Below are 23,788 nucleotides of genomic sequence, written 5' to 3'. Positions count from 1 at the left end.
GGCAAAGATATTCTACAGGTAGTGATAATTTTTGGATAATTAGTTTTACCTTTAATTATTCTAAAATTAATTTTATTGAAGTAGAGTTGTTTACAGTGTTCTATTAGTTTCTATTGTACCAAAAAATGAATCAGCTATACATATACAAACACCCTCTCTTTTTTGAATTTCCTTCCCATTTAGGCTGCCATAGACAGTTGAGTAGAGTTTTCGGTGCTGTATAATAGGTTCTCATTAGCTATCTGTTTTATACATAGTACGGACTATATGTCAATCCCAATCTTCCAATTCATAACATCCCTCCCCTTTCCCCGCTTGGTATCCATGTTTGTTCTCTACATCTGTGTCTCTCTTTTGCAAATAAGTTCATCTATACCATTTTTTTATGGATTCCATATATGTGTGTGTTAATATATATTTGTTTTCTTCTTTCTGACTTACTTCATTCTGTATGACAGTGGCTAGGTCTATCCACATCTCTACAAATTTTAAATATGTATTTGTCCCAAGATGTGTTAGATCCCAAGGCCCCTACTTTCAAAATGATAAAACTGCAGACTCCAAAACTGGGTTTGTAAATTTTGAGACTTCTTTCTTAGAATTTTGACATCTTTTCCTTTGAGTTCAGCATTATATTTCTATGTTTAATGTATAATATTTCTACTTAAAAAAAGGATCATTGTGAAATGAAACAGGAATTTTGCTTTTTAATGTCACCTTAACCCTTATCCACCTCAGGCTTTGTAGAAATCGTTCGTTGTAGCCCATCCTGAGGGATATCATAGAAATGCTTTACATGCTAACTCTAACACTGTAACCAATGGTTAATAAATCTATAATATCCAGACCTGTCAATCTTTTAGTTTCAGATGCACAAAATCCATTACAGAAACCCTATAATATATGGAAAGATTAAAATCTTAAATTAAACTTTTTTCCTGGTGCCTAGAAGGATTTTGGACTCAATAAACAGGCAGATGATTTTGACTTGTGTATAATCTACAGTTGATTTTATTGGAAAGTACCTCATGCTGTGTTTTGATTTAGATAATAAAAACATTTTTCTGTTCCTGAAGAGTCACAAGTATATATTTTAAACAGGAAGAAAACAAACTTGTTATAACTGGAGGTTGTTTATTTGCTGACAATCGAGAACTTTCTATGTATTCATCATACGATCCTGCCATTACAAAGTGATTACATCATACACAGAGCTGGAAAATGGACAGTCCATGCCCTGTAGTTCCCCAACCTGAGTGAACATTAGAAGCACCTGGAAAGCTTGTGCAAAGATAAGTTCTCAAGCCCAAGTTTATGAATAAAAATATCCTGGATGGAATTAAGTGCCCTAGGTCAGTGGTCCCCAATCTTTTAGGCACCAGGGACTAGTTTCATGGAAGATCGTTTTTCCACAGACCCAGGGGGCAAGGGATGGTTCTGGAGTGACTCAAGCACATTACATGTATTACATTTTGTGGGGGTGCTTGCTAAGTTGCTTCAGTCATGTCCAACTCTTTGCAACTGCATGGACTGTAGCCTGCCAGGCTCCTCTGTCTGTGAAATTCTCCAGGCAAGAGAGTTCTCACAACTTACTGGAGTGAGTTGCCATGCCCTCATCCAGGGGATTTTTCTGACTCAGGAATTGAACCTGTGTCTCTTAATTCTCTTGCATTGGCAGGCAGGTTTTTTACCACTAACTCCATTAGAAGCTCATTGTGCGCTTTATTTCTTATCTAATGCCGCTGCTAATCTGACAAGATGTACCAGTCTGCAGTCTAGAGGTTGGAGACCCCTGCCGTAGGTCACTGTGATGTGCTCCAGGTGTAGTAACCATGAACCACCCACATCAGGCAAAAGTCATCAGTTACAATGAAACTCTGACAGTGTGAATTAGACCAGTTTCCCTTGAATGTCCAAAGCCAAACTAATGGTTAACTTAACTGATTTTTTTCACACACTTTTTTGGGTCAGTAAGGATGGAGTAACCTTACATAGGTAAGTTGCTGGGAGGAAAAAGTCTCTGTGGTTGCCTGGCAACAAAAAATGACTTGGGCAATTAAGTGGGCTCTCAGTTTACATGTTATTATTTCAATGATATGTATAAATTGTATTATTATGCTATCTATAAATAGTATTATTATTATAAGTCCTATTATTAATAGTAAAAGGGTACAGCCCAGAAAATATATGAGAATATTCAAAGGAAGAGAAATTGTGGTAATGATGGTAAGTATCATACATATTCATTAACATTACATGTTTATATTTGCCATTTGTTAAATTCCTAGTTTATGCCAAACACTTTGATAAGCACTTTCCCTGCCTTACTATGATTCTCTTGCAAACCTTGGAAAACAAGTAATATCATCATCAAAATATTAAGATAAGAAACTTGAATCTTGAAGAAGTAATGTAATTCACTTAAGATCACCCAGTTGAGTCAAGACTCAGACTCAGGTCTGCTGCCTACTACTTACTGCCTTATAAAAGCAGTTCCTTTCTATCTTCAGCTTAACTCTTGAATTCATATCATACTTTCTTTTTATTGCCCAAAGTCTTTCAGATTTATGATACAGCAACTAGGTTTCCTGAAATAGTAGCCCAGAGGGCCAAGACCCAGAACTAGGTGTTGGTGAAAACCGAATGATTTGGGCGGAGTGGGGGGGGGGGATGGGTTTTAAGGAATTAATTATGGAAAATGCAAACCCCTTAAGGGAAAATATCTCTTGTGGTATGAAGAAACTAGTATCCAGAATTCTTTACTGACCCATCCAGAAGTAGAGAAAGAATAACGTGACTTAGCAAAACTAGATTCCAGGTCCAGGAAGATCTTAATTAGGAAAGAGAGAATAAGGGTCATTTCTCAATTAACTACAAAGAGGTTCCACCCGTGGCTGATTCATGTTGATGTATGGCCAAAAGCAGCACAATATTGTAAAGTAATTTTCCTCCAATTAAATAATTCATTAAAAAAGAAAGACTTTTAACACCTTGGTAGACATTCTTCTGGGCTTCACAGATGGCTCAAGTGGGAAAGAATCCACCTGCCATGCAGACGATGCGGATTTGATCCCTGAGTAGGGAAGATTGTCTGGAGAAGAAAATGGCAACCCACTCCAATATTTTTGCCTGGAAAATCCCGTGGACAGAGGGGCCTGGCCGGCTAGAGTCCATGGGGTTGCAAAAGAGTCGGATACAACTTAGTGACTAAACAACAAGAGACATTCTCTTACCTCCCATATAAATCCTGGTTCATTTTATCTCATATATTACTTCATAAATGTTAGTAGTAAGACTATCAAAACCCTTCAAACTCTAGAAAATTAAGATTTCCACTTTTTTGTACACCATTTGTATCTTCAAATTAGATGACATGCAAACAACATATCCTTATAAAATACTTGCTGAATTAATAATGAAAGAAGATGGTGATAAAACCTAAAATTTATCATTCAGGGAAATATAAATAAATTTTAGATTTTCTGCCAGTTAAAATTATTCAGACACTTGTTTTCCTATAGAAACCCATGTTCAGTGGGCACTGGCTCTGTGCTGGCCATTCTTACTTGAATCTACAGGTAGCACAAACAGGATTAGTTTAATCCTAAACATTTCTTCTCACATTTTACCTGCTCTGAACCTTGGATCAGAACTTAAACATTTATATTAAAGATGAAAAAGGATATATATTATCTTAATGGTTGAAAAAGTATAGAAAACGAAGTAGAAAATACCTCATGGGACACAAATGATTTACTAAGATTAAAAATTGAGATAAGCATCCCTACCATTTCAGAATCCAAACATTCAAAATTATTTAAACTCTGAAGGTAATAATGGGACTTTCTAATTTATCAAGGTGATGACTCTATTTTGAACTATCCTAGCCCTTAATCATCTTTTAATTAACAATGTCATTGGATCCAACATCCGCTTTTTCTCACTAAAGATAATGAGTTATTTAGGCTTGGTGCATAATATTGAAATACTGGTGCCTTTCCTTTCACATTTATCTCTTAGTCCATTACCTCTGTTGCCAGTTCTTCTACTGAGAAATCATTTAAATTAATATTGCTTAGGAATATAAATGATTTTTATTAATCAAGTTTTAATTAAGGGATAGCTATTGGCCTCTCTGTAGACATTAAACATCTTGGTGTCCAGTGAACTCATCAATGCAGTGTATTATATCAGATACTGTCCATTTAAAGTCAAATTGGCATAAGACTTTTTAAAGTATTCATGTCACATTAATCGGGATAATTCAACACTGGCAGTTGTTTCAAGCTTCTTATGTGTGCCATAGACAAGTGGCAAGTAGTGCTGAATTTCAGAAAAAAGATAAAATCATTGCAATAATTTGTAGTTGATTTTGTGTATTAATTTGCCTATCTTTTTCATTTTTATTGAGTATAATTAATAAATGATAATATATTTAAAGTGTATAATGTTATCATTTGATATAAGTGTACATTGTGAAACTATTTCCACATTCATTATCTCATTATCATTTCCACAATTAACACATTCATTATCTCATATATTCTCTCAGTTTTCCTTTCTTTTTTTTTTTTCTTGGTGAAAACACAAGTTCTATTCTCTTAGCAAATTTCAGTTGCATAATAGTTTAGTTCAGTCGCTCAGTTGTATCCTACTCTTTGCAACCCCATGGACTGCAGCACACCAGGCCTCCTTATCCATCACCAACTCCCAGAGTTTACTCAAACTCATGTCCATTGAGTCGGTGATGCCATCCAACCATCTCATCTTCTGTCATCCCCTTCTCCTCCTGCCTTCAATCTTTCCCAGCATCAGGGTCTTTTCAAATGAGTCAGTTCTTTGCATCAGGTGGCCAAAGTATTAGACTTTCAGCTTCAACATCAGTTCCTCCAGTGAATATTCAGGACTGATCTCCTTTAGGATGGACTGGTTGGATCTCCTTGCAGTCCAAGGGACTCCTCAAGAGTCTTCTCCAACTTCACAGTTCAAAAGCATCAATTCTTTGGCACTCAGCTTTCTTTATAGTCCAACTCTCACATCCATACATAACTACTGGGAAAACCATAGCCTTGACTAGACACACATTGTTGGCAAAGTAATGTCTCTGCTTTTTAATATGCTGTTTAGGTTGGTCATAACTTCCAAGGAGCAAGCGTCTTTTCATTTCATAGCTGGAATCACCAACTTCAGTGATTTTGGAGCCCACGAAAATAAAGTCTGTTACTGTTTCCCCATCTATTTGCCATGAAGTGATGGGACCAGATGCCATAATCTTCGTTTTCTGAATGTTGAGCTTTCAGCCAACTTTTTCACTCTCCTTTTTCACTTGCATCAAGAGGCTCTTTAGTTCTTCTTCACTCTCTGCCTAGTTCTTCTTCACTTTCTGCCATAAGGGTGGTGGTATCTGCATATCTGCACAATACAGTATTATCATGTATATAGTCACCATGTTTTACAATCAATCCTCAGACCTTATTCATCTTATAACTGAAAGTATGTACCATTTACTAATTTCTCCTTATTTCACCCATCCTCTCAACCCCTGGCAACCACCATTTAGTCTGTTTCTATAGGTTCAGCTTTCTTTACAAATGAGTCCATTATAAGTGATACCAGTCAGTATTTGTCGTTCTCCATCTGGCTGTATCACTTGATATCCTCCAGTTTCATCCAGGTTGTAGCAAACAACAGGCTTTCCATTTTTAAGACTGAACAGTATTCCAATCTTAAATCTATTCCATTGTGTGTATATCATATTTTCTGATCGGTTCATCCATTAATGGGCGTTTAGGTTGTTCTTATCCCTTGGCTATCATGAATAACGCTGCAGTGAACACACAGTGCAGTTGTCTCTCTGAGATAATGATCTCATTTACTTTGATTATATACCCAGAAGTCAAATTGCCAGATCATGTAGTAGTTCTACTTTTATTTATTTATTTATTTTTTTTTTTTTGAGGAACCTCCATGCTGTTTTCCATAGTGGCTGTATCAGTTTACATTCCCAACAACAGTGTACAGGGTATCCGTTTTCTCTACATCCTTACCAGCATTTGTGACCTCCTATATTTTTTGATAACAGAGATCCTAACAGGTGTGAAATGATATCTCATTATGGTTTTGATTTGCATTTACCCACTTATTATTGATGGTGAGCACCTTTTCATGGTGAGTACCTATTGACCATTTGTATATCTTCCTTGGAAAAATGTCTTTTCAGGTCCTTTGTCCATTTTTAAATTGGGTTATAAATTTCTACTATTGGATTGTATGGCTTCCTCGTATACTTTGGATATTTAATCCCTCGTTAGATAATGTGGTTTGCAAATATTTGCTCTTATTCCATAGATTGTCTTTTCATTCTATTAATGGTTTCCTTTGCTGTGCAGAAGCTCCTTAGTTTGAGGTAGTCCCATCTGTTCATTTTAGCTTTCATTGTCTTTGCTATTGGTGTTTAGTAAATTTATATTACCTTTTTGAGTTCTAATGTGTGCTTGGCATTTTCAAAGAGGTTAACACATATCTCATTTAATGTTCATAACAACTTGTGGTACATCCAATGTTCTCCCTCTGTTGCTAATGAGAAAAGTTAATTTCGGTGCTGAAAGCTTTTCTCTAGGTGATTCATCACATAGGTGTCAGAGCCAACTAGCAATAAATTTCACTCCAAATTCTTTGAGCAAACACACTATTCCATATTTTTACACTATTTTTCTACCTAAACAGTGTGTAAAACAAATTATTTTCTTCTGCATTCTACCATGATCCAGTTCAAAACTGAAAAAAACTATTGCCATAGATACAGCAAGCATATACGAAGACAAAGTGGTTCAGGGGCAGTTCATCCAGTAACCCAGTAGGATCATTTTATTTGCAGCTTAAAATTTCACAGGATGTAATTCATTTACATTTGAGTAGATTGATGCTAAAGCTGAAACTCCAGTACTTTGGCCACCTCATACGAAGAGTTGACTCATTGGAAAAGACTCTGATGCTGGGAGGAGAAGGGGACGACAGAGGATGAGATGGCTGGATGGCATCACTGACTCAATGGGCATGAGTCTGAGTGAACTCCGGGAGTTGGTGATGGACAGGGTGGCCTGGTGTGCTGCGATTCATGGGGTCGCAAAGAGTCGGACACGACTGAGCAACTGAACTGAACTGAACTGAGATTGATTCATCTATTCATTTCAACAAATGTGAAGATGTTTACTAAGCCCCTCTCTGGGGGGTGCCAGGCATGATTCTAGACATTTTGAGTTTAAAAAAAGAAGGAATGAGATATTGTCCCTCGTGTCAAAAACTCTACCATCTAGCTGAACAGAAAAGGTATAAAATTATACAAACTATGTAAAATTTCCATACAGTTGGTATGGATGTGTGTTTAAGAGGGTCCAGTTTCACTTCCATGGCCCCCAAAGGAAATTACCAACATACCCACATCTCTACAAAGGAGACATGCCACTAATTTGTTAAAAGTATTATGTTAAGCACCGTCTGTGGTTTGAAGCAAATGCGGCTATCAAACCAATAGTTTCCCTCTTAGAATTGTTCTTGCTCCGGCTCCTAAAAAAAGATTTTAAAAAAGGATTATTTGATTGACTTGTCCCATTGTAAAGTATGCACCTGCTGTGAAATGAAGCCACAGAGGGGAAAAAAAAAAGTTGAATAATTTAACTTTTTTATTTGTAAAGATAATCAGGGTTTTTCTGATTACATCTTAACTTCATAAATGTTAAATAACCTATCAGCATCTAGTTGTTGTAAATTATGAAAAGGAGCCTTGCAAGGAATATTAACCAACGAAATCTTTGTTCTTTAGTGAACAAGAAAATGTGTTATGGCAGCTTGTCATCGTGCGACTGGTAACTTTGACACCAAATAACAAAACTGCCATTTGCACTTAGGGTAAATTGGTTCACATGAGTTTCCGCTGCTCCTCTTGCTCTGACATAAATTTATGAACTCGGGAACTAACCAAGCCATGTGGCTTGCCACCTGACTTTAACAAATATGACCATTTCATTTCATTTAGTCATCAGAATGCCAGGGGGCTAGGTCATTTCAGACTCATTGCAGATGGTCTAGGGTTTGTAGGAACACAGGAGGCTTTCACGTCACTGTCCTGTAAAGTATGACAGTGGAGGGGGCCCTCTTTGTTAAATAAGTGCATGTCAGTGTTTGACATGTTCCCAGCTTCAAGGAGCATTTTCTGTTTCAACACCTTACAGGTGTATGTAAAGGACCTTTATTTCTGATTAACCAAGACGTGAAAAATGTATTTTCTGGGTACATGCTTTGACCAGCCATGATCAAGATTATGTCTATATTTGAAATATGGTGTAAGTACAGTTTTGTTCCCTGACCTCCCAGGAGTCCTGTCTTTTAAGAAAAGATACTGGAAGCAGACCAGAAGGTACAAACTACAGACATATAATAAGGTGCAACCTCAGACAAATTGAACAAAAGACCACTTTAAATTACTGCTAAGAATAAAGACTAGCATATCTTCACAGGCTGCAACTTTTACATATCCAAGTATATGTAAAAAAAAAAAAACTAGATAACCAACTTTTGTTATAAAATAATTACTATATTCAATATAACATTGATTTGTAATTGAAATAACTGCTTTATATAAAAGATGGGTTCAGCAGTGTTTGTGGGCACATGGAAACAGTGTCATAGCTATGGGGTATTTTTTTCCCATTTTGCTCAATTTCATTTTGTTTTATAGAGATGTCTGTCATTTACTCGGCACTTTCTGTGTTGCAGTAATGAACTAAAATGTTTTCAATACATTTTTAATTAATCCTTTCATCTCTTTATGAGGTGGCTATTAGTGTCATCATTTTATAGATGGAGAGACTGGTGTCCGCAGAGGATGGAGAATTTACCAGGGAATAAGGAAAGTAGAGGGCTTCCCTGGTGGCTCAGTGGTTAAAGCATCTGCCTGCAATGTGGGAGACCTGGGTTCGATCCCTGGGTCAGGAAGATCCCCTGGAGAAGGAAATGGCAACCCACTCCAGGATTCTTGCCTGGAGAATCCCATGGTTGGAGGAGTCTGGTGGGCTGTAGTCCACGGGGTCGCAAAGAGTCGAACATGACTGAGCGACTTCACTTCACTTCACTTAAGGAAAGTAGGAGAGGGATTTAGTCTGACTCCATCCTGTGGTTTATCTAGTTCATCAAGAATTATAGTATATTTTCCAAAATGTATTTGTCAAACTTTTCCTCAAAATCCATCCTAGGATCAGAGAAAACAGAATAAACGTGTAATCCGAGGAGGTTTGAAAAAACCTGAAGCAGTCACCATAACCTTGTAAATTATTTTAAGGTCTTGCTTTTTATCTTAAAATTTCATGCAAATTTGACGTTGAATTCCAATGTGTTTGTCTACATCCAAAAAACAATGTATTGTAGAATTTGTCATTCAGGGGCACATTTTCTACCCTTTTCTTCTATTGATAATCTTTCTAGCTAAATCATAATATGCTATCATATTTCTGGATGTTAAGTCAATCCGAAGAGCGCCAACCCCAATAACAGGCTCAATGTCCAGGCAGTTCTTTCTGTCTTCATTTTGTCATAAATATGTGTGCACAAACAGCAACCTTTTCCCCCACTGCCTTACAAACTACGTTAGGGCAACAACAAGGAGAAATTCCCAAATCTGAGGCAGGATGCTGTGACCTTCCAAGACCTTCTGGAGGGATATTTCCATAACCATATCTTCTGCTGAAGGTCAAATTGCAAACCGAGATGGTCCCTGACTCACTCGTCAATCTCTTTTACTACTTGGAGCAGTACTCCCCAAAGATCGTCTTTAGTAGAGAAAAAGAAAACTCTGATTAGATTGCTCTTTTATTTTACCTCTAATACAGTTCTTAAGTTTTTCTCCTCCATTAGTGAACTCAGAGCCTCCAATGCTCCCTGTAATCAACTCACTTCATCCAACTCTCAAATTTTGTTTTAATTATAGCAGTCTTACTGGGAGAAGGAAAAGCATTCCCAGTTTTGTCTTGCAGCTGAGAATGAGGCCTTGAAGAATATCTTCTAAATGAGCTCATTACATGTACTCACAATTCCATTAAAGAGAAAATGAATTTACTTAAATTTTCTAGGTATTAATTTTTGCTGTGATATCTGAAAAAATAAATAAATAACATAGAATTTTCTGTTACTTGAGACTGAGCAGAGGCATCACGGTCCCAATCTGTTTTTCATCCCATGTCTGGAGAAGATTACACATGATGAATCATTTTAAAGCAATAGTAAGTGAAAAAAATTAAATGATGTTTGCATCACAAATAGTATTTATACATGTTCAACACACTGGTTTTGCCCACATAAACTTTTTTTGCTGGTGTGAAGTTAGTTCACTCTGAAGTGACTATATATTCAAAACAATTTAGTAAAGTTCTCATCACTCACTTGCACATATAATTTTCTAATTTTGTGCATTTTAGGGAGAAAAATCCACACCCATTTTTGTGACTAGAAATAGTGGGGTTCTGCCGGTTTTCCCTAGGGTTATGGGGGAGGAGAGTTATGTGTTTTACCAGTTCTACAAATCAAATCTAGTTGGGGAAAGAGGGACATGTTTTTCCTTGTCTCCAAAAATACTTTGACAAAAATCCACAAATATCCAGGGTATATGTATCTCGGTTTGGGAAATCTGCTCTTCAGAACTTTTCATCTTTACCTATAATTTTGTTCCATCAGTGGTAATTCTAACTCCTCTTTCACTTTTGCCCCTGTATCTCATCTCTCTCCAAAACTTGTTCTGCCTGTCTACATGTTCTCTCAAATTTATCCTTTCACTTTTTCCTCTGATTGTCCTAATCCAAGTCGTTTATCAAGAGACAGCATAAATATAGAGAGGTAAGCTTTGGTCTCAAATGGGCCTGAGTTCAAGTTTTGATGCCTCTATTAATCTGTGTGATATCCGTAACAAGTTTCTCCTATGAGCCTGAGTTTTCTTATTTAAAAAAAAATGGTAGTACTATTTATCTTACAATATTGTCTTCTGGTTTCATTCATTCACTCAATCAACATTTGAGCTACTGATCTATATTCAAATCTAAGCATTTGGAACTACCTTGAAGAGAAGAACACAGTCCCCAACTGTATGAAGTTGATATTAAAGGAGATAATATATGATGCTTGACATAAGACAGGAATACAGTAAAATGCTGGTTTTGTTTGTGTTGTTTCTACAACCGTGCAATGACTTTCAAATTAATAGCTCTTCCTCCTGGTTCACATGTTTTCTATCCATCATTCACTTGCCAGTGGTGCTATCTTCCTAAAATCTAAGTTAGGTCATGTTAACACCAGCAGAGTGTTGTGCTGCTGATTGCATATAAAACCAAAACTTCTGGAAGAAATAAAAGATAAAATAGAGTGGCTCACTTGAACTTGAGAGTGGAGAAAGCAGGGTCTACTTTTAAGAGTCTTACTCTAAGGCTTCTGATATAGGGAAATGGGGAGAGAAAACCCAGGAAGAAGAACACATTTGAGAGTGGAACATAGTGTAATTCTTTTTTAGACCTTGAGATTCAGGTCTCTGTGAAGTAGAGTGTTCAATCTACAAATCCACAATGCAGGATAAATATAAAGTCAGAGATAGGAATTTAGGAATTGATCGTACACAGAAGTTAAGCTATAAGGACAAAAACATCAGTTTAATTGGGATGCTCTAAACTTTAAATTCTCAGTCTTGGTTACCAAATTCAGCATCATCTGGCACCTTCCCAAAGGAACCGATTGATCAATCCTTCCGATTCTGATCAATATTTCCTTCAGAGACTCCTTATTTTAATCTATCCTCCATAAAGTCCTGAACACCTCTGGTTTCTGCTCACTCTTCTGCCCCTCATGCATTGGAGCTGTAGCTACAAAAAACAAAACTACATTTAATTCTTTAGACCTCATCTCTCCTGGGTTATTGAATCCTCTGCTATGGATTTCCTTGTCTCTGTAGCAGAGAAACTTATTTGAGTATTACAAAGGTAAGTGATGAAGCCCACATATGTTAGAAGCTAGCAAATCAATGAGAAACTTTGGTGGGAAGCTTCATTATATTCTTCATTCAAGGCTCATATCCTCTCCTTTAAAAAGTGTGCATGTTGTTCATGACCAAATAAAACTTAGAAGCATTTAATTCTGTGACTAGACTGTGAAGAGGCTAAACTGATAAGGCCTCCATTCTTTAGGAGGCATTGTGAAAAATGACAGTTTTTAAACCCAAATTTCATATATATTTAGGTTCATGCATCTCACTGACATAGTGGACTGTCCTGACTCAATAATTAATGCACTGGGAATTCTCTAGGTAGACTGTGATTTGGATACTTTATGGGCTATTATGTCAAGGATCTGTGTCAGATGAGATGCATACCCAACACTTGCAGAAAAATTATTGTCACAAGCAAAACTGGTGGGAATTTTTATGTACTTTAAGAGTAAGTAAACCTAGGAAAAATATAACATCATTTCTAAGCGCCTTGTATGTATTTGCCTTGAAACATGCTTTTGTTTTTATTTGCCTATAGAGTATATCATTGAATAGAATTGTTATATTTCATTTGTTTTTGAAAATAGATCATAAACATTCCTTACTTTTAGAATAAGCACTCTAATATTTTCCAACTCAAATTTCTTGCAATTATTAATTGCTATATTAAGCATTAGTATACCTTGAAGTGTAAAGTTTTAAATATACACTGTTCTTAAAAGATGAACATTTGTTGACCAAACAGAGAAACATGTGTTTTATTCTCTCTCTTTAAAGGGATCCTTGTCCCCAAAATGCCTGTGGAGTACAGTGTCTTACTCAATGCTGGAAGTGCAACACCTCTGATCTCCTCTGTTGGTCATCATCAGTCCAGCCTTCTGGAAAACTTGGCTCCATTCACACAGTATGAGATAAGGATCCAAGCATGCCAAAAAGGTGAAAGTCTTTCAGACACTTGCCCAGGGTTTTTATAAAAAAGAATTTCATTTAAATGTTTTTCAATAAAAAGGAATAGATTCTCAATTCAAATACAAAGACTAACATTCTATTTCTTATTTGTACTGGACTTTGTACTCAGAAAAAATCAGAGCCCTGCGTTGAGTGAAGAATTATGCATTTCTGCACATTAAATCATGAATATTTAAATATATGAAAGTGGTGGCTTTGCAAAGTCTTGTTTTATAAAGCCTTTTAAAAGAAAAACACCTAGATCACATAAAGAAACCATGGGTAATATAAAACAAAACAGGCATTACAAAAGTCTCCTAGGAAATGTCCTCACCTTGGCTGTATTTCAGTTTTATTTAGGGGTGAGGTAGGAGGAAAGGAGACATTATTAAGCAGTTGAGTTACACTCAGATGAATCTCAACATATTTTACACGTCTTCCCTGATAACTGTCTCTTGAACCTAAACTGTCACCTTGAGTTTCATGGCTTCAGCTAGTGGTCAATAAAATCATCATCTACCTGTATGGTCTTGAGAAAGAGCCCCACTCACTTCCTTCATCCTTCCAAGTGTTATATAATATGTAATACCCAATTGCTAAGAGAAAAAAGGTGTAACTCAAAACAAGTTGCTTCACCTTAGATTAAGGAAATTTACCAATCTTATGTTCAACACGGAACTCCTGTCCTTAGGAACTTTTGTCTCCAAATGAATACTATTTCCCGTAGAATTGGTTAGAACTAGGGGTCTGTGATTTTGCTATGCTTCATTTCCAAAACTGAGTCAGTTTGCCCACTTTTCTCTACAAATCAGACAAAGACATTTTGTTTTGGAAAGTATTGTTTTCCTTGCTCCAATCTTCAGCTAATCTACAAGGAAATGGCTTTAAATTAAAGTTTTCTTGATTTAAAAGCAAAATCACTTTCTGCATCTCTGTGTATCCTGTGAATTTGAATCCATATCCTTCAAATGCACTATTTGACTTCTGTGTGTCAAGAGAACAATCATTTTTAAATATTGGCAAAATAAGATATTATTATTAAGAGCAGGTCACACATACACTTACTTTAATCATATTTTTACTTTCTGGCACAAATAACTGCAGTAAACTAGAGAAAACTCGGTTCAAGGTATAAACTTTATTGTCTGTGCCTATGCAAAAATGTGGTTAGTTAATGGATTTTTCCAAAAATCGTTTCTTATTTAAATATTCACATCCTGTAAAGATGTAAATGCTAGTTAAAGTATGTATAGAACTGTGTGTACAAAATTTCAGATACAATGGTTTTCATGGTATTCCTACCCTTCTGTGTGTACACGTAGCTCTTTTTCTTACTTAACAAATTACTAAAGGTATTTTTTTTTTCAAGGAGGTTGTGGAGTTAGCAGTAGGATGTTTGCCAAAACAGCTGAAGCTGCCCCCATGGATCTAAATTCCCCTGTTCTTAAGGCACTGGGGTCAGCTTGCATAGAGGTTAAATGGATGCCACCTAAAAAACCAAATGGAGTCATCATCAACTACTTTATTCACAGGTAACATTGACTATTACTATTATTGTTAATTATTTAAGGTTGTGTACTATTCCAGTACTGTAGACTCAAACATGTTTTCTATTTCCATAAGGGAATGAATGGGAATTCATGTGTTTTGAGCACCTACTGGAAACTAAAATTGGTACTGGATACTCTTACACATTATCAAAGGGGAAAAAGCTACAACAAACATGTGACGTTTATGTTTGAGCCTCTTTGGAAGAGGAGACCTCATAGCCCCAAAAGCCTTACCTTTGATGGAGAGTTAGAGCCATCCTCTGGAGGTTCAATGGCCAAGAACCATAGTCATTCCAGAGGAAGAACCAGGTCTAGGACAAGAAATCTAGTTATTTCTCACCACCTAATATGTGAGATTGGAAGGGTTTTTCCTCTTCTTCAAAAGATGACACTTCTCATTTGCAGAGAGAGGGGCTCACCCTGCAAGGCCCCTTCTGTTTTGAGGCTTCCACTGGGCTGACTTGGTAGTGTTAGTACAACTTCTTTTCACCATGATGTGCATAATCGATTAAGTGTATCCACCGAAAATGAAGAAAAGAGGGAAGGAGCAAGGGGAGGGAAGAGAAGGAAAGAGAGATTGAGAAGAGTGAGAGTGAGGATGAGGGGGTAAGGGGAGACAGAGAGAGATTGAGACTCTGTGGGCAGTTTGGTTTGAGGACATTGAGCTCCTTGATCCATTTTTCACTTGATCAACATGGACATAGTTTTAGATTAATGTTTTCTTTACATATATATTGAATAAATAGGAGGAAGAGGAGAGAAAGAAAAGAGACACAGAGAGAGAAGGAAAGAGAAGGAGGAAGAGAAAGAGCAGGAAAGGAGAAAGTGAAACAGAGAGACGAGAACAGAGAACCCGCCACTGAGAGCTGGCTGCCGTGTTAGTCCGTTCAGGTTGCTGTAACAAGAATACCATAACTCGGGTGACTTATAAACAATAGATATTTATTTCTCATGGTTCTGGAGGCTGAGAAGGTTAAGATCAAGGTGCTGGCAGGTTTGCTTTCTGGTGAGGGCTCACTTCCTGCTTCACAGATGGCCATATTCTCTCTGTGTCCTCACATGGCAAAAGTGGCAGCAGGTCCTGCAGGGACTCTGTCAGGGCACTAATTCCATGCATGAGGACTCCACCCTCATGACCTATTCACCTCCTAATATCACCACCTGGGTGGTTAGGATTTCAATATATCAATTTGGGAGAACACATTCATTCAGATCATAGCAGTGAAACAGAAAAGACACTTTCTAAGACAGACACGAGCAGACATAAAGCTTTTGCAGAAACCCCTTTCCAAAAGCCATGTATTTACATCAGGCGTACAAAGCCCACTTGTTTTCTCAGATCCCCATCCCACTCGAGCATCCTTTGTTAGTCTCTCCTGCAGCCTAGCCCTCCCTTGTTTGGTCCTGCACCCTAGACACATCATGAAACTTAGTTTAGGCTCCTCTTGTAACTTAAGATGGTAAAACCCTTTGATTTAGACCAATCTTCATGTCTGGGTTTATAGGAAGATTGTGATGGATCAAAGTTACCATTGCTATTCTCTTTATGTAAATGACATTGCCCAGAATGAGCAAGCAAAATGTTTTCCTCTCAGCAAACATTAATTTGAAGAATAATATTTCTGATTCAAATACACACAAACATGTAAAACTGGCTAATGTGAATTTCCATTTTACACTAAGCACGTTAGAGCAGCCTCTAAAATGCTCATCCTCTTGGAATAGTTTTCTTTCGTCTACTTAATGCTAATTGTATGAGAAAAGCACATCAAATTCCTATTCTGAATAAAGGGAAATAAAGTATCTGTTATAGACCAGGATGTGGCTTCACTCTGTTGGTTTTGTAAATAAAGCTCATGATTACAGTGACTATTCCATGGCAGCTATAGAGAGGGAAAACAGGAAATATAATGCAGAAAGCCTGCTTCAATGAAAAATACTGTAAATTGAATTTGACAGCATTTGATGGCATTTGATTATTCTAGTCACAGCCAAACAATGATATAAAGAGTAATATGAAACAGAATGTGTTACTGCCTAGCAGACTCAAAAGCAATAAACCTTCCTCCAATGTGACACAATCACTTCACAATCATAATTGTAGCCTGTTTGATACCTCTGAGTACAGCGGAAGGGCACTGACTGACATAGATACATTTTGTTTTTTATTTAAAGTGAAATGAAAATGGCGCGCTGGGGCTTCAGATACAATCGTTATGTTCACCTACATAGGCATGAATCACTTGGCAGTTATTTCAGCTGAAGTTTAAATGTGCTTAGACAACAACAATATCAAATTTTTCTTAGATAGCTGCAAAAAAAACCCAGAAATTTGTAAGGACTGAAATAGAATGTAGACACATAGTTCTTTTTCATTCTGGGACTCCATAGAGCCCCTCATATGGTTATAGCCATGGGCCTGCGGGCTTTCTGGGGAGGTTATGGCATGTAATTTCTGCTTCATCATGTGCCTCTTCTTTCTTCTATCACCACCAAAGGAAATCCCTTTAGCGCAAATCAAGGATGGGGTTTGACCTATGCAGATATTTTCATTAAGTTGCAGGAAGTCAATTTGCCAATCCCGTCATGAAAATGTTTGTCACTCTGCTCTCTCCAACTCCCCAAAGCATTTTCCCTCAGTATTTCTCTTTCATTGTTTACATGTTGCCTCTAGATAGCATCCTGTTAAAAAAAAAAGCCTGGGGGGCGCGGGGTGGGGGGGGGGGTCCTGCCCTAATAAGCATATAAGCTATTTATGACTTTAAGAACTAAAACAAAAAATAACCTAATAAGGAGGAGACTATTAATGTGATTGCTTCTGGTTAGTTCACCTGTTAGTTTGATATATTATTTAGGCCACTTTGTTGACCACATGTGAGTTACAAAAGAGATTTCCTACATTAGAGACAAACTTTATGTTAGGGTTTTACAAACTGTTTACTGATCGTGTTACAGATAAGACCATCTTAGGCTTTATACAAGTATGGCCTGTATAATAAAGCTTCTTCAGCATTTCCCCTTTATTTTATATCTGTAATCTTGTAAATGGTAAAATTCACCCACAAAATACAACTTTCATTTACAAAATCCACCACTCTTTCTTAAGACTTTATAAGACATGTAATAAAATGATCTCCCACTAGGAGCTTCTATTTTGAGAGAGACAAAAATGCATGGGTTTTTAATTCTCAAAAGCAGCCTCTAATTTTAAAAAAAGATTTGATCAGTGTTCAATAAAAGACAAAAATATACAAACACCAACACTTGCTAAACACTGTAAAAGTAAAACCTGATGAGCCTTCCAAGTTCAAATAATTGAGTATTCTAAAAAGCTCAGTAGGGTTTTGAAGGCTAAAATCTGAGATAGTTTGAACGGAAGGATGATATGGAAGACTATTTCAAGCAGGGTACCATAAATAATATTTTTTAGAATGAGTAATTAAGCTGATTGAGTAAACTAAGAAAAAGGGGGCATTGATTGAAAGGTAAAGGAATTTTTATGCAATCAATTTGTGTTATGTGGAAAGGAAGTATGGATGTGAAGATAGATAGATAGAGCAGATAGATATAGACAGATAGATATATGGATAATGGATGATAATGTTTATTTCTACTGTAAGATCTGGGCTCTATTACAAAGGACCTTTACTATAGTAGGAGATGTAAGTCAAACTAAACAAACAGAAAAACAAGCAATATATGTGAGAACTATAAGTATTTGTCAAATTTTATTTAATGTGAAAAAATATACAGGAGAAAAGAATTCTTCCTGAAATATTTATGGAACACTTTTGTTGATGGAGAATTCTTAGATAAAGTTAATATCATTAAGACCTGGCTTTACAAAATAAAAATGTAATGAGTCGTGTCCGACTCTTTGCGAATTTAAATTAGAAGTACTTTTTTGGAAAAAAAAAGTTTGACAGTACAGAATATTACAGAGGTTATTAATGCCTTTTTTATTACTTACCCATGTCATATATAATTCCCATTGATAAATAACTATTATTCATTTTAATATATGTAACATTAATGTTACATAAAGGAATTGTTCAAATTTTATTTCTGCATTTGGATACACACACCTCTCATTTTTTTAGACTCAACAATATTTTATTATATGAATATGTATCTTGTATTATTTAATCAGTCCCCTATTGATGGCAAAATAGGTGATTTCCAGGTTTTCATTACAAAAGCAATTTTCCAAAAATACCTTTACAATAAGCATATGGAAGATTATCCTTATTACTAGAAGAGCAGAATCCAATTTTATCCATTTTAAACTTTTAGAGGTTGTTAAACTTCATTCTCAGTCATGTCCAAGTCTTTGCAACCCCATGAACTGGAACCCGCCAGGCTCCTCTATCCATGGGATTCTCCAGACAAGAATACTGGGGTGGATTGCCATTTCCTACTCCAGAGCATCTTCATAACCCAGTGATCAAACCCATGTCTCTTTTATCTCCTGCATTGGCAGGTAGATTCTTTACCACTGCACCACCTTGGAAGCTTCAGTTCAGTTCAGTTCAGTCACTCAGTCATGTCTGACTCTTTGCAACCTCATGAATTGCAGCACACCAGGCCTCCCTGTCCATCACCAACTCCTGGAGTTCACTCAGACTCACGTCCATCAAGTCGGTGATGCCATCCAGCCATCTCATCCTCTGTCATCTCTTTCTCCTCCTGCCCCCAATCCTTCCCAGCATCAGAGTCTTTTCCAATGAGTCAACTCTTTGCATGAGGTGGCCAAAGTACTGGAGTTTCAGCTTTAGCATCATTCCTTCCAAAGAACACCCAGGACTGATCTCCTTTAGAATGGACTGGTTGTATCTCCTTGTAGTCCAAGGGACTCTCAAGAGTCTTCTCCAATACCACAGTTCAAAAGCCTCAATTCTTCAGTGCTCAGCTTTCGTCACAGTCCAGCTCTCACATCCATACATGACCACAGGAAAAACCATAGCTTTGACTAGACAGACCTTTGTTGGCAAAGTAACAAAGGTTGTCTCTGCTTTTTAATATGCTGTCTAGGTTGGTCATAACTTTCCTTCCAAGGAGTAAACGTCTTTTAATTTCATGGCTGCAATCACCATCTGCAGTGATTTTGGAGCCCTCAAAAATAAAGTCTGACACTGTTTCTACCATTTTCCCATCTATTTGCCATAAAGTGATGGGACCAGATGCCATGATCTTAGTTCTCTGAATGTTAAGCTTTAAGCCAACTTTTTCACTCTCCTCTTTCACTTTCATCAAGAGGCTTTTCAGTTCCTCTTCACTTTCTGCCATAAGGGTGGAGTCATTGGCATATCTGAGATTATTGATATTTCTCCCGGCAATCTTGATTCCAGCTTATGCTTCTTCCAGCCCAGTGTTTCTCATGATGTACTCTGCATATAGAGATTCCGAAACAGTCTCTCAAAAATGGGATGTAAGAATTTCTAATTCTCAAATCTCCTATCAATATTGAAACAACAATCTTTCAAATCTTTGCAAGTTCAGTATTTTAAGTGGCATATTATTATTGTTTTAATTAAAATTTTAGTCATAATAAGCCACACTGTTTATTTATTTCAAATATATATTTGGTATTTGTGTGTATATAGTATAGTATATATCCTTAGACTATTTTCATTTGGACAGTTTCTTATTAATTTACCTATTTTCATGTATATTAAGGAAATTTTCAAGTGATCATATTAAAAATAACATATCAATTATTTCTTCCTATGCTTTTATGGCTCTATTCCTTATATCTAAATGTAGACTGGATTTTGTTTTTGTTTACTTGAAGTGTAATTAACAAACAACATTATATTAGTTTCAAGAGTTCAACATAATGGTTCAACATTAGTGTACATTTCAGTATGATCCACAATTAGTCTAGTTACCAACTGTTACCATTCAGAGTTACAAATTTTTTTACTTTTGAGAAGTTTTTTTTTACTTTCTTAGCAATTTTCAAATTTGCAATGTAATATTATCAGTCTAGTCACCATGTTGTATGGTGACTTACTTCTTTTATACTAGAAGTTTTTACCCCTTTGCCCCATTCATTCCATCCCTCAAAGCCTGGGTGGTGGCTCAGAGGGTTAAGTATCTGCCTGCAATGCAGGAAACCCTGGCCAGGAAGATCACCTGGAAAAGGGAATGGCAACCCACTCCAGTATTCTTGCTTGGGAAATCCCACAGAGAGAGGAGCCTGGCGGGCTATAGTCCAAGGAGTCTTAAAATAGTCTGACATGATTTAGTGACTGAGTACGCACACAATTTGTCAACATTATTTTATAATTTACTGATTGGAAATGCCACATATACAAAATTCCCATGTGTCATCTCACTCATTTCAGAACTTTGTATTGTTTCATTCATGGTAGATAAAATATTAGCAAGCATTACCTGATGGCAAAGATATCTCAGGTGAATAAAATTAATGGAATAAGCAAAATTCCCAACACTGAAGGTATAGGGTCCCAGTAGCAGTCAGGCTCAGAGAAGGCAATGGCAACCCACTCCAGTACTCTTGCCTGGAAAATCCCATGGATGGAGGAGCCTGGTGGGCTGCAGTCCATGGGGTCGCTAACAGTCAGACACGACTGAGTGACTTCACTTTCACTTTTCACTTTCCTGCATTGGAGAAGGAAATGGCAACCCACTCCAGTCTTCTTACCTGGAGAATCCCAGCGACGGGGGAGCCTGGTGGGCTGCCGTCTATGGGATCACACAGAGTGGGACTATTTTCCCTAAGCTTCATTTTTATGTAAGTTAGGCTAATAAACATCGAAAATAACATCTAGAATTTCATGGGAATTAAATCATGTATGTGAAAGTACTTTGTTAAACATAAAGCAAGATTTAAAAAAATAGGAAGTTATCCAAAGTTAATGACTGAAGCTACTTAGTAGCAGCAGCAGCAGCAGTCAGGCTTAGCCGGAGATTTGTTATTTGTAGGGAAAATTTAGAAGATCTACTTGATGCTAGATTTTGGAAGACTTTGAATGCTAGGTTAAGGAGTTTAGGTTTTTGATTTGGAAACAATGTGAACCATTGAAGGTTTGGGATAAAATAGAGAAACAATGTGATAGCTTGACTAGAACGTGGCATTTGCAGTCAGAAGATACAGCTTCCAGGCCCTGGGTCTGCCACTTACTAGTTATGTGACCTTGGGCAAGTCACTATTTTTCCCTAAGGTTCATTTTTATGTAAGTTAGGCTAATAAACATAGAAAATAACATCTAGAATTTCATGGGAATTAAATTATGTATATGAAAGTACTGTGTTAAAATAAAGCATGATTTTAAAAAATAGGAAGTTATCCAAGGTTAACCATCCATAGCCATGCTTTGGAAGACAAATCTGGCAGTTATATATTTATATTCCAGGACAAAGAAAGGCATTAATGATAATAAAAGAAGATTTTACTACAGTACACCTAGTATGATTCTGTTTTTCTTTAAATATAAAGAATACTTTTACATTTATAAGTACACAAAAAAAGTCTGGAAAGTTAAACACCAAAAGAAAGTTAACAGTGCTCATCGCCCAGAGATAGGTTATGGATAATTCTTGAATTTTTTGCTCATCTGTATTTTCTAATTACTTTTTACAGTCAATATGTAATATTGTGTCATAAAGACAAAATGATAAGTCCAGTGAGTCCAGATGCAAATCTATCATCACCCTCTTTATGATTTTCTTATTTCCCTCTTTCTGTGAGCATCATCCTCATTTTCTATAGCAAAGAAGTCAAAGTCTGCTCAAGAAAGAAAAACCACACCAGTTATTTTAACAGAGAGAATTTAATGTAAAGAGTTACTAACTGGTTGTCAATTTGTTGACTAGATAACTGAAAGATGAAAAAAGAACTCAAGAAAGCATGGAGATGGCAACTGCAGGAAAGAGCTAATACCTATAGGACTGAGGCAACAAAGAGAAATAGCTTGAATTATTAAAACTCAGAAGATTAGAGAGAAGCAGTTCTGATGCTGGGACCCAGACATTCGAGGAGGCAGGGTCGGGGGCTGGGGGAGGGCGGGCACCCACCAGCTGATGCAGATGTCTGTAGGAGGAGGCATGAGATAAAGCTCGCTTTCAAAGTGTTGGGAAAATGTCACAGTTGAACTACCTGCTTCTAAGGGAGAAGGATCTACCTCCTCCAAGGTGAAAAATCCTTCTTGGAGAGAACCTTATGTAATCAGCAAGCAGGCAGGAAGCAGATAGGGAGGAGCCGGTTAGTTCCCTTTTCCTTTCAGGTCTCTGACGTCACCCTCTGGCACCCCCTATTGGCAGAGCTCAGCATAGAGTCAGCTGGCCGAGCAGAAACGTAGATGATGGAGTCCCCGTCCTACTCTCATAAAGCCAAATATAGAAGGGTAGGTTTAGAATTGAGAGACAATAACTTAATAATGAGAACATTCCTCTGGTTCTTCTTGGAACCAAAATTTTGGACTCTAGTCAACCAGTTGGTTATCCAGTCACTGCTTCAAAAAATACTCATTGTCCACTGCAGTGTGCCATGCTCCACTAGGTGCTGAGGGTGTGTGGAATAAGTAGAGTCCCTACCTTCAAGGAACTTGTGGGATAGGAGGAGACATATAAAAAAGGAAAGTCTGTTATAATACATGGTGACAAGTGAGTCCATACGGAAAAGGCTGAGCACATAGGAGGATATTATAACCCTGTTTGAGGCTTCTCTGGTGGCTCAGATGATAAAGAATCTGCCTGCAATGAAGGAAACCTGGGTTCAACCCCTGGATTGGGAAGACCCACTGGAGAAGGGAATGGCAGCCCATTCCAGTATCCTTGCCTGGAGAATCCCCATAGGCAGAGAAGACTGGTGGGCTACAGTCCATGGGGTCTCAAAGAGTCGGACATGACAGCTGTCAGTGCAAAAAAATACATAACCCTGTTTGAGAGAGAAGCAAAGGAAAGACTTACTGGACAAAATGGGGGTTGAGTTTTACAAGCTTATTTGGAGTTAGCCTATAGAAAGGAGGAGAAAAAGGAAGGAAAACGGAACAAGGCATTGCAGAACAGGATTAACAGATATCCAAGCATGGCAGCATGAAATATCATGGAATACAAGGGAACCATGGGCAAGGATTGGATGGTTTTTTAAGCACTGGATTTTTTTAAGCATTGGATTTTGACCAGAAAGTAAAATTGGAATAGAAATCTCAGAAGGTGAATCTGGAGTGATAAACACAGGCCAGTTCCATGACAAATCACTGAAGAGTTTTAAATGAAATTAAGCTTTAAAATTTTTGGAAGGTAT

The 23,788-nt window shown here is 37.1% G+C and overlaps 1 protein-coding gene across 1 annotated transcript in view; it reads left to right on the top strand.

The window, feature by feature from the left end:
* USH2A (usherin) overlaps positions 1-23,788 on the top strand; it is a 939,490-nt gene that overhangs the window by 767,603 nt on the left and 148,099 nt on the right. Inside the window, exons 58-59 of the mRNA XM_069544562.1 lie at positions 12,797-12,955; positions 14,337-14,499. Coding sequence (XP_069400663.1) covers positions 12,797-12,955; positions 14,337-14,499 — 322 coding nt within the window. The remainder of the gene's footprint in view (positions 1-12,796; positions 12,956-14,336; positions 14,500-23,788) is intronic.

This window comes from Ovis canadensis, chromosome 12 (genome assembly GCF_042477335.2).
Source record: "Ovis canadensis isolate MfBH-ARS-UI-01 breed Bighorn chromosome 12, ARS-UI_OviCan_v2, whole genome shotgun sequence".
NCBI lineage: Eukaryota > Metazoa > Chordata > Mammalia > Artiodactyla > Bovidae > Ovis > Ovis canadensis.
Note: the sequence above shows the minus strand (reverse complement) of the source record. Positions and strands in the feature narration are given on the sequence as shown.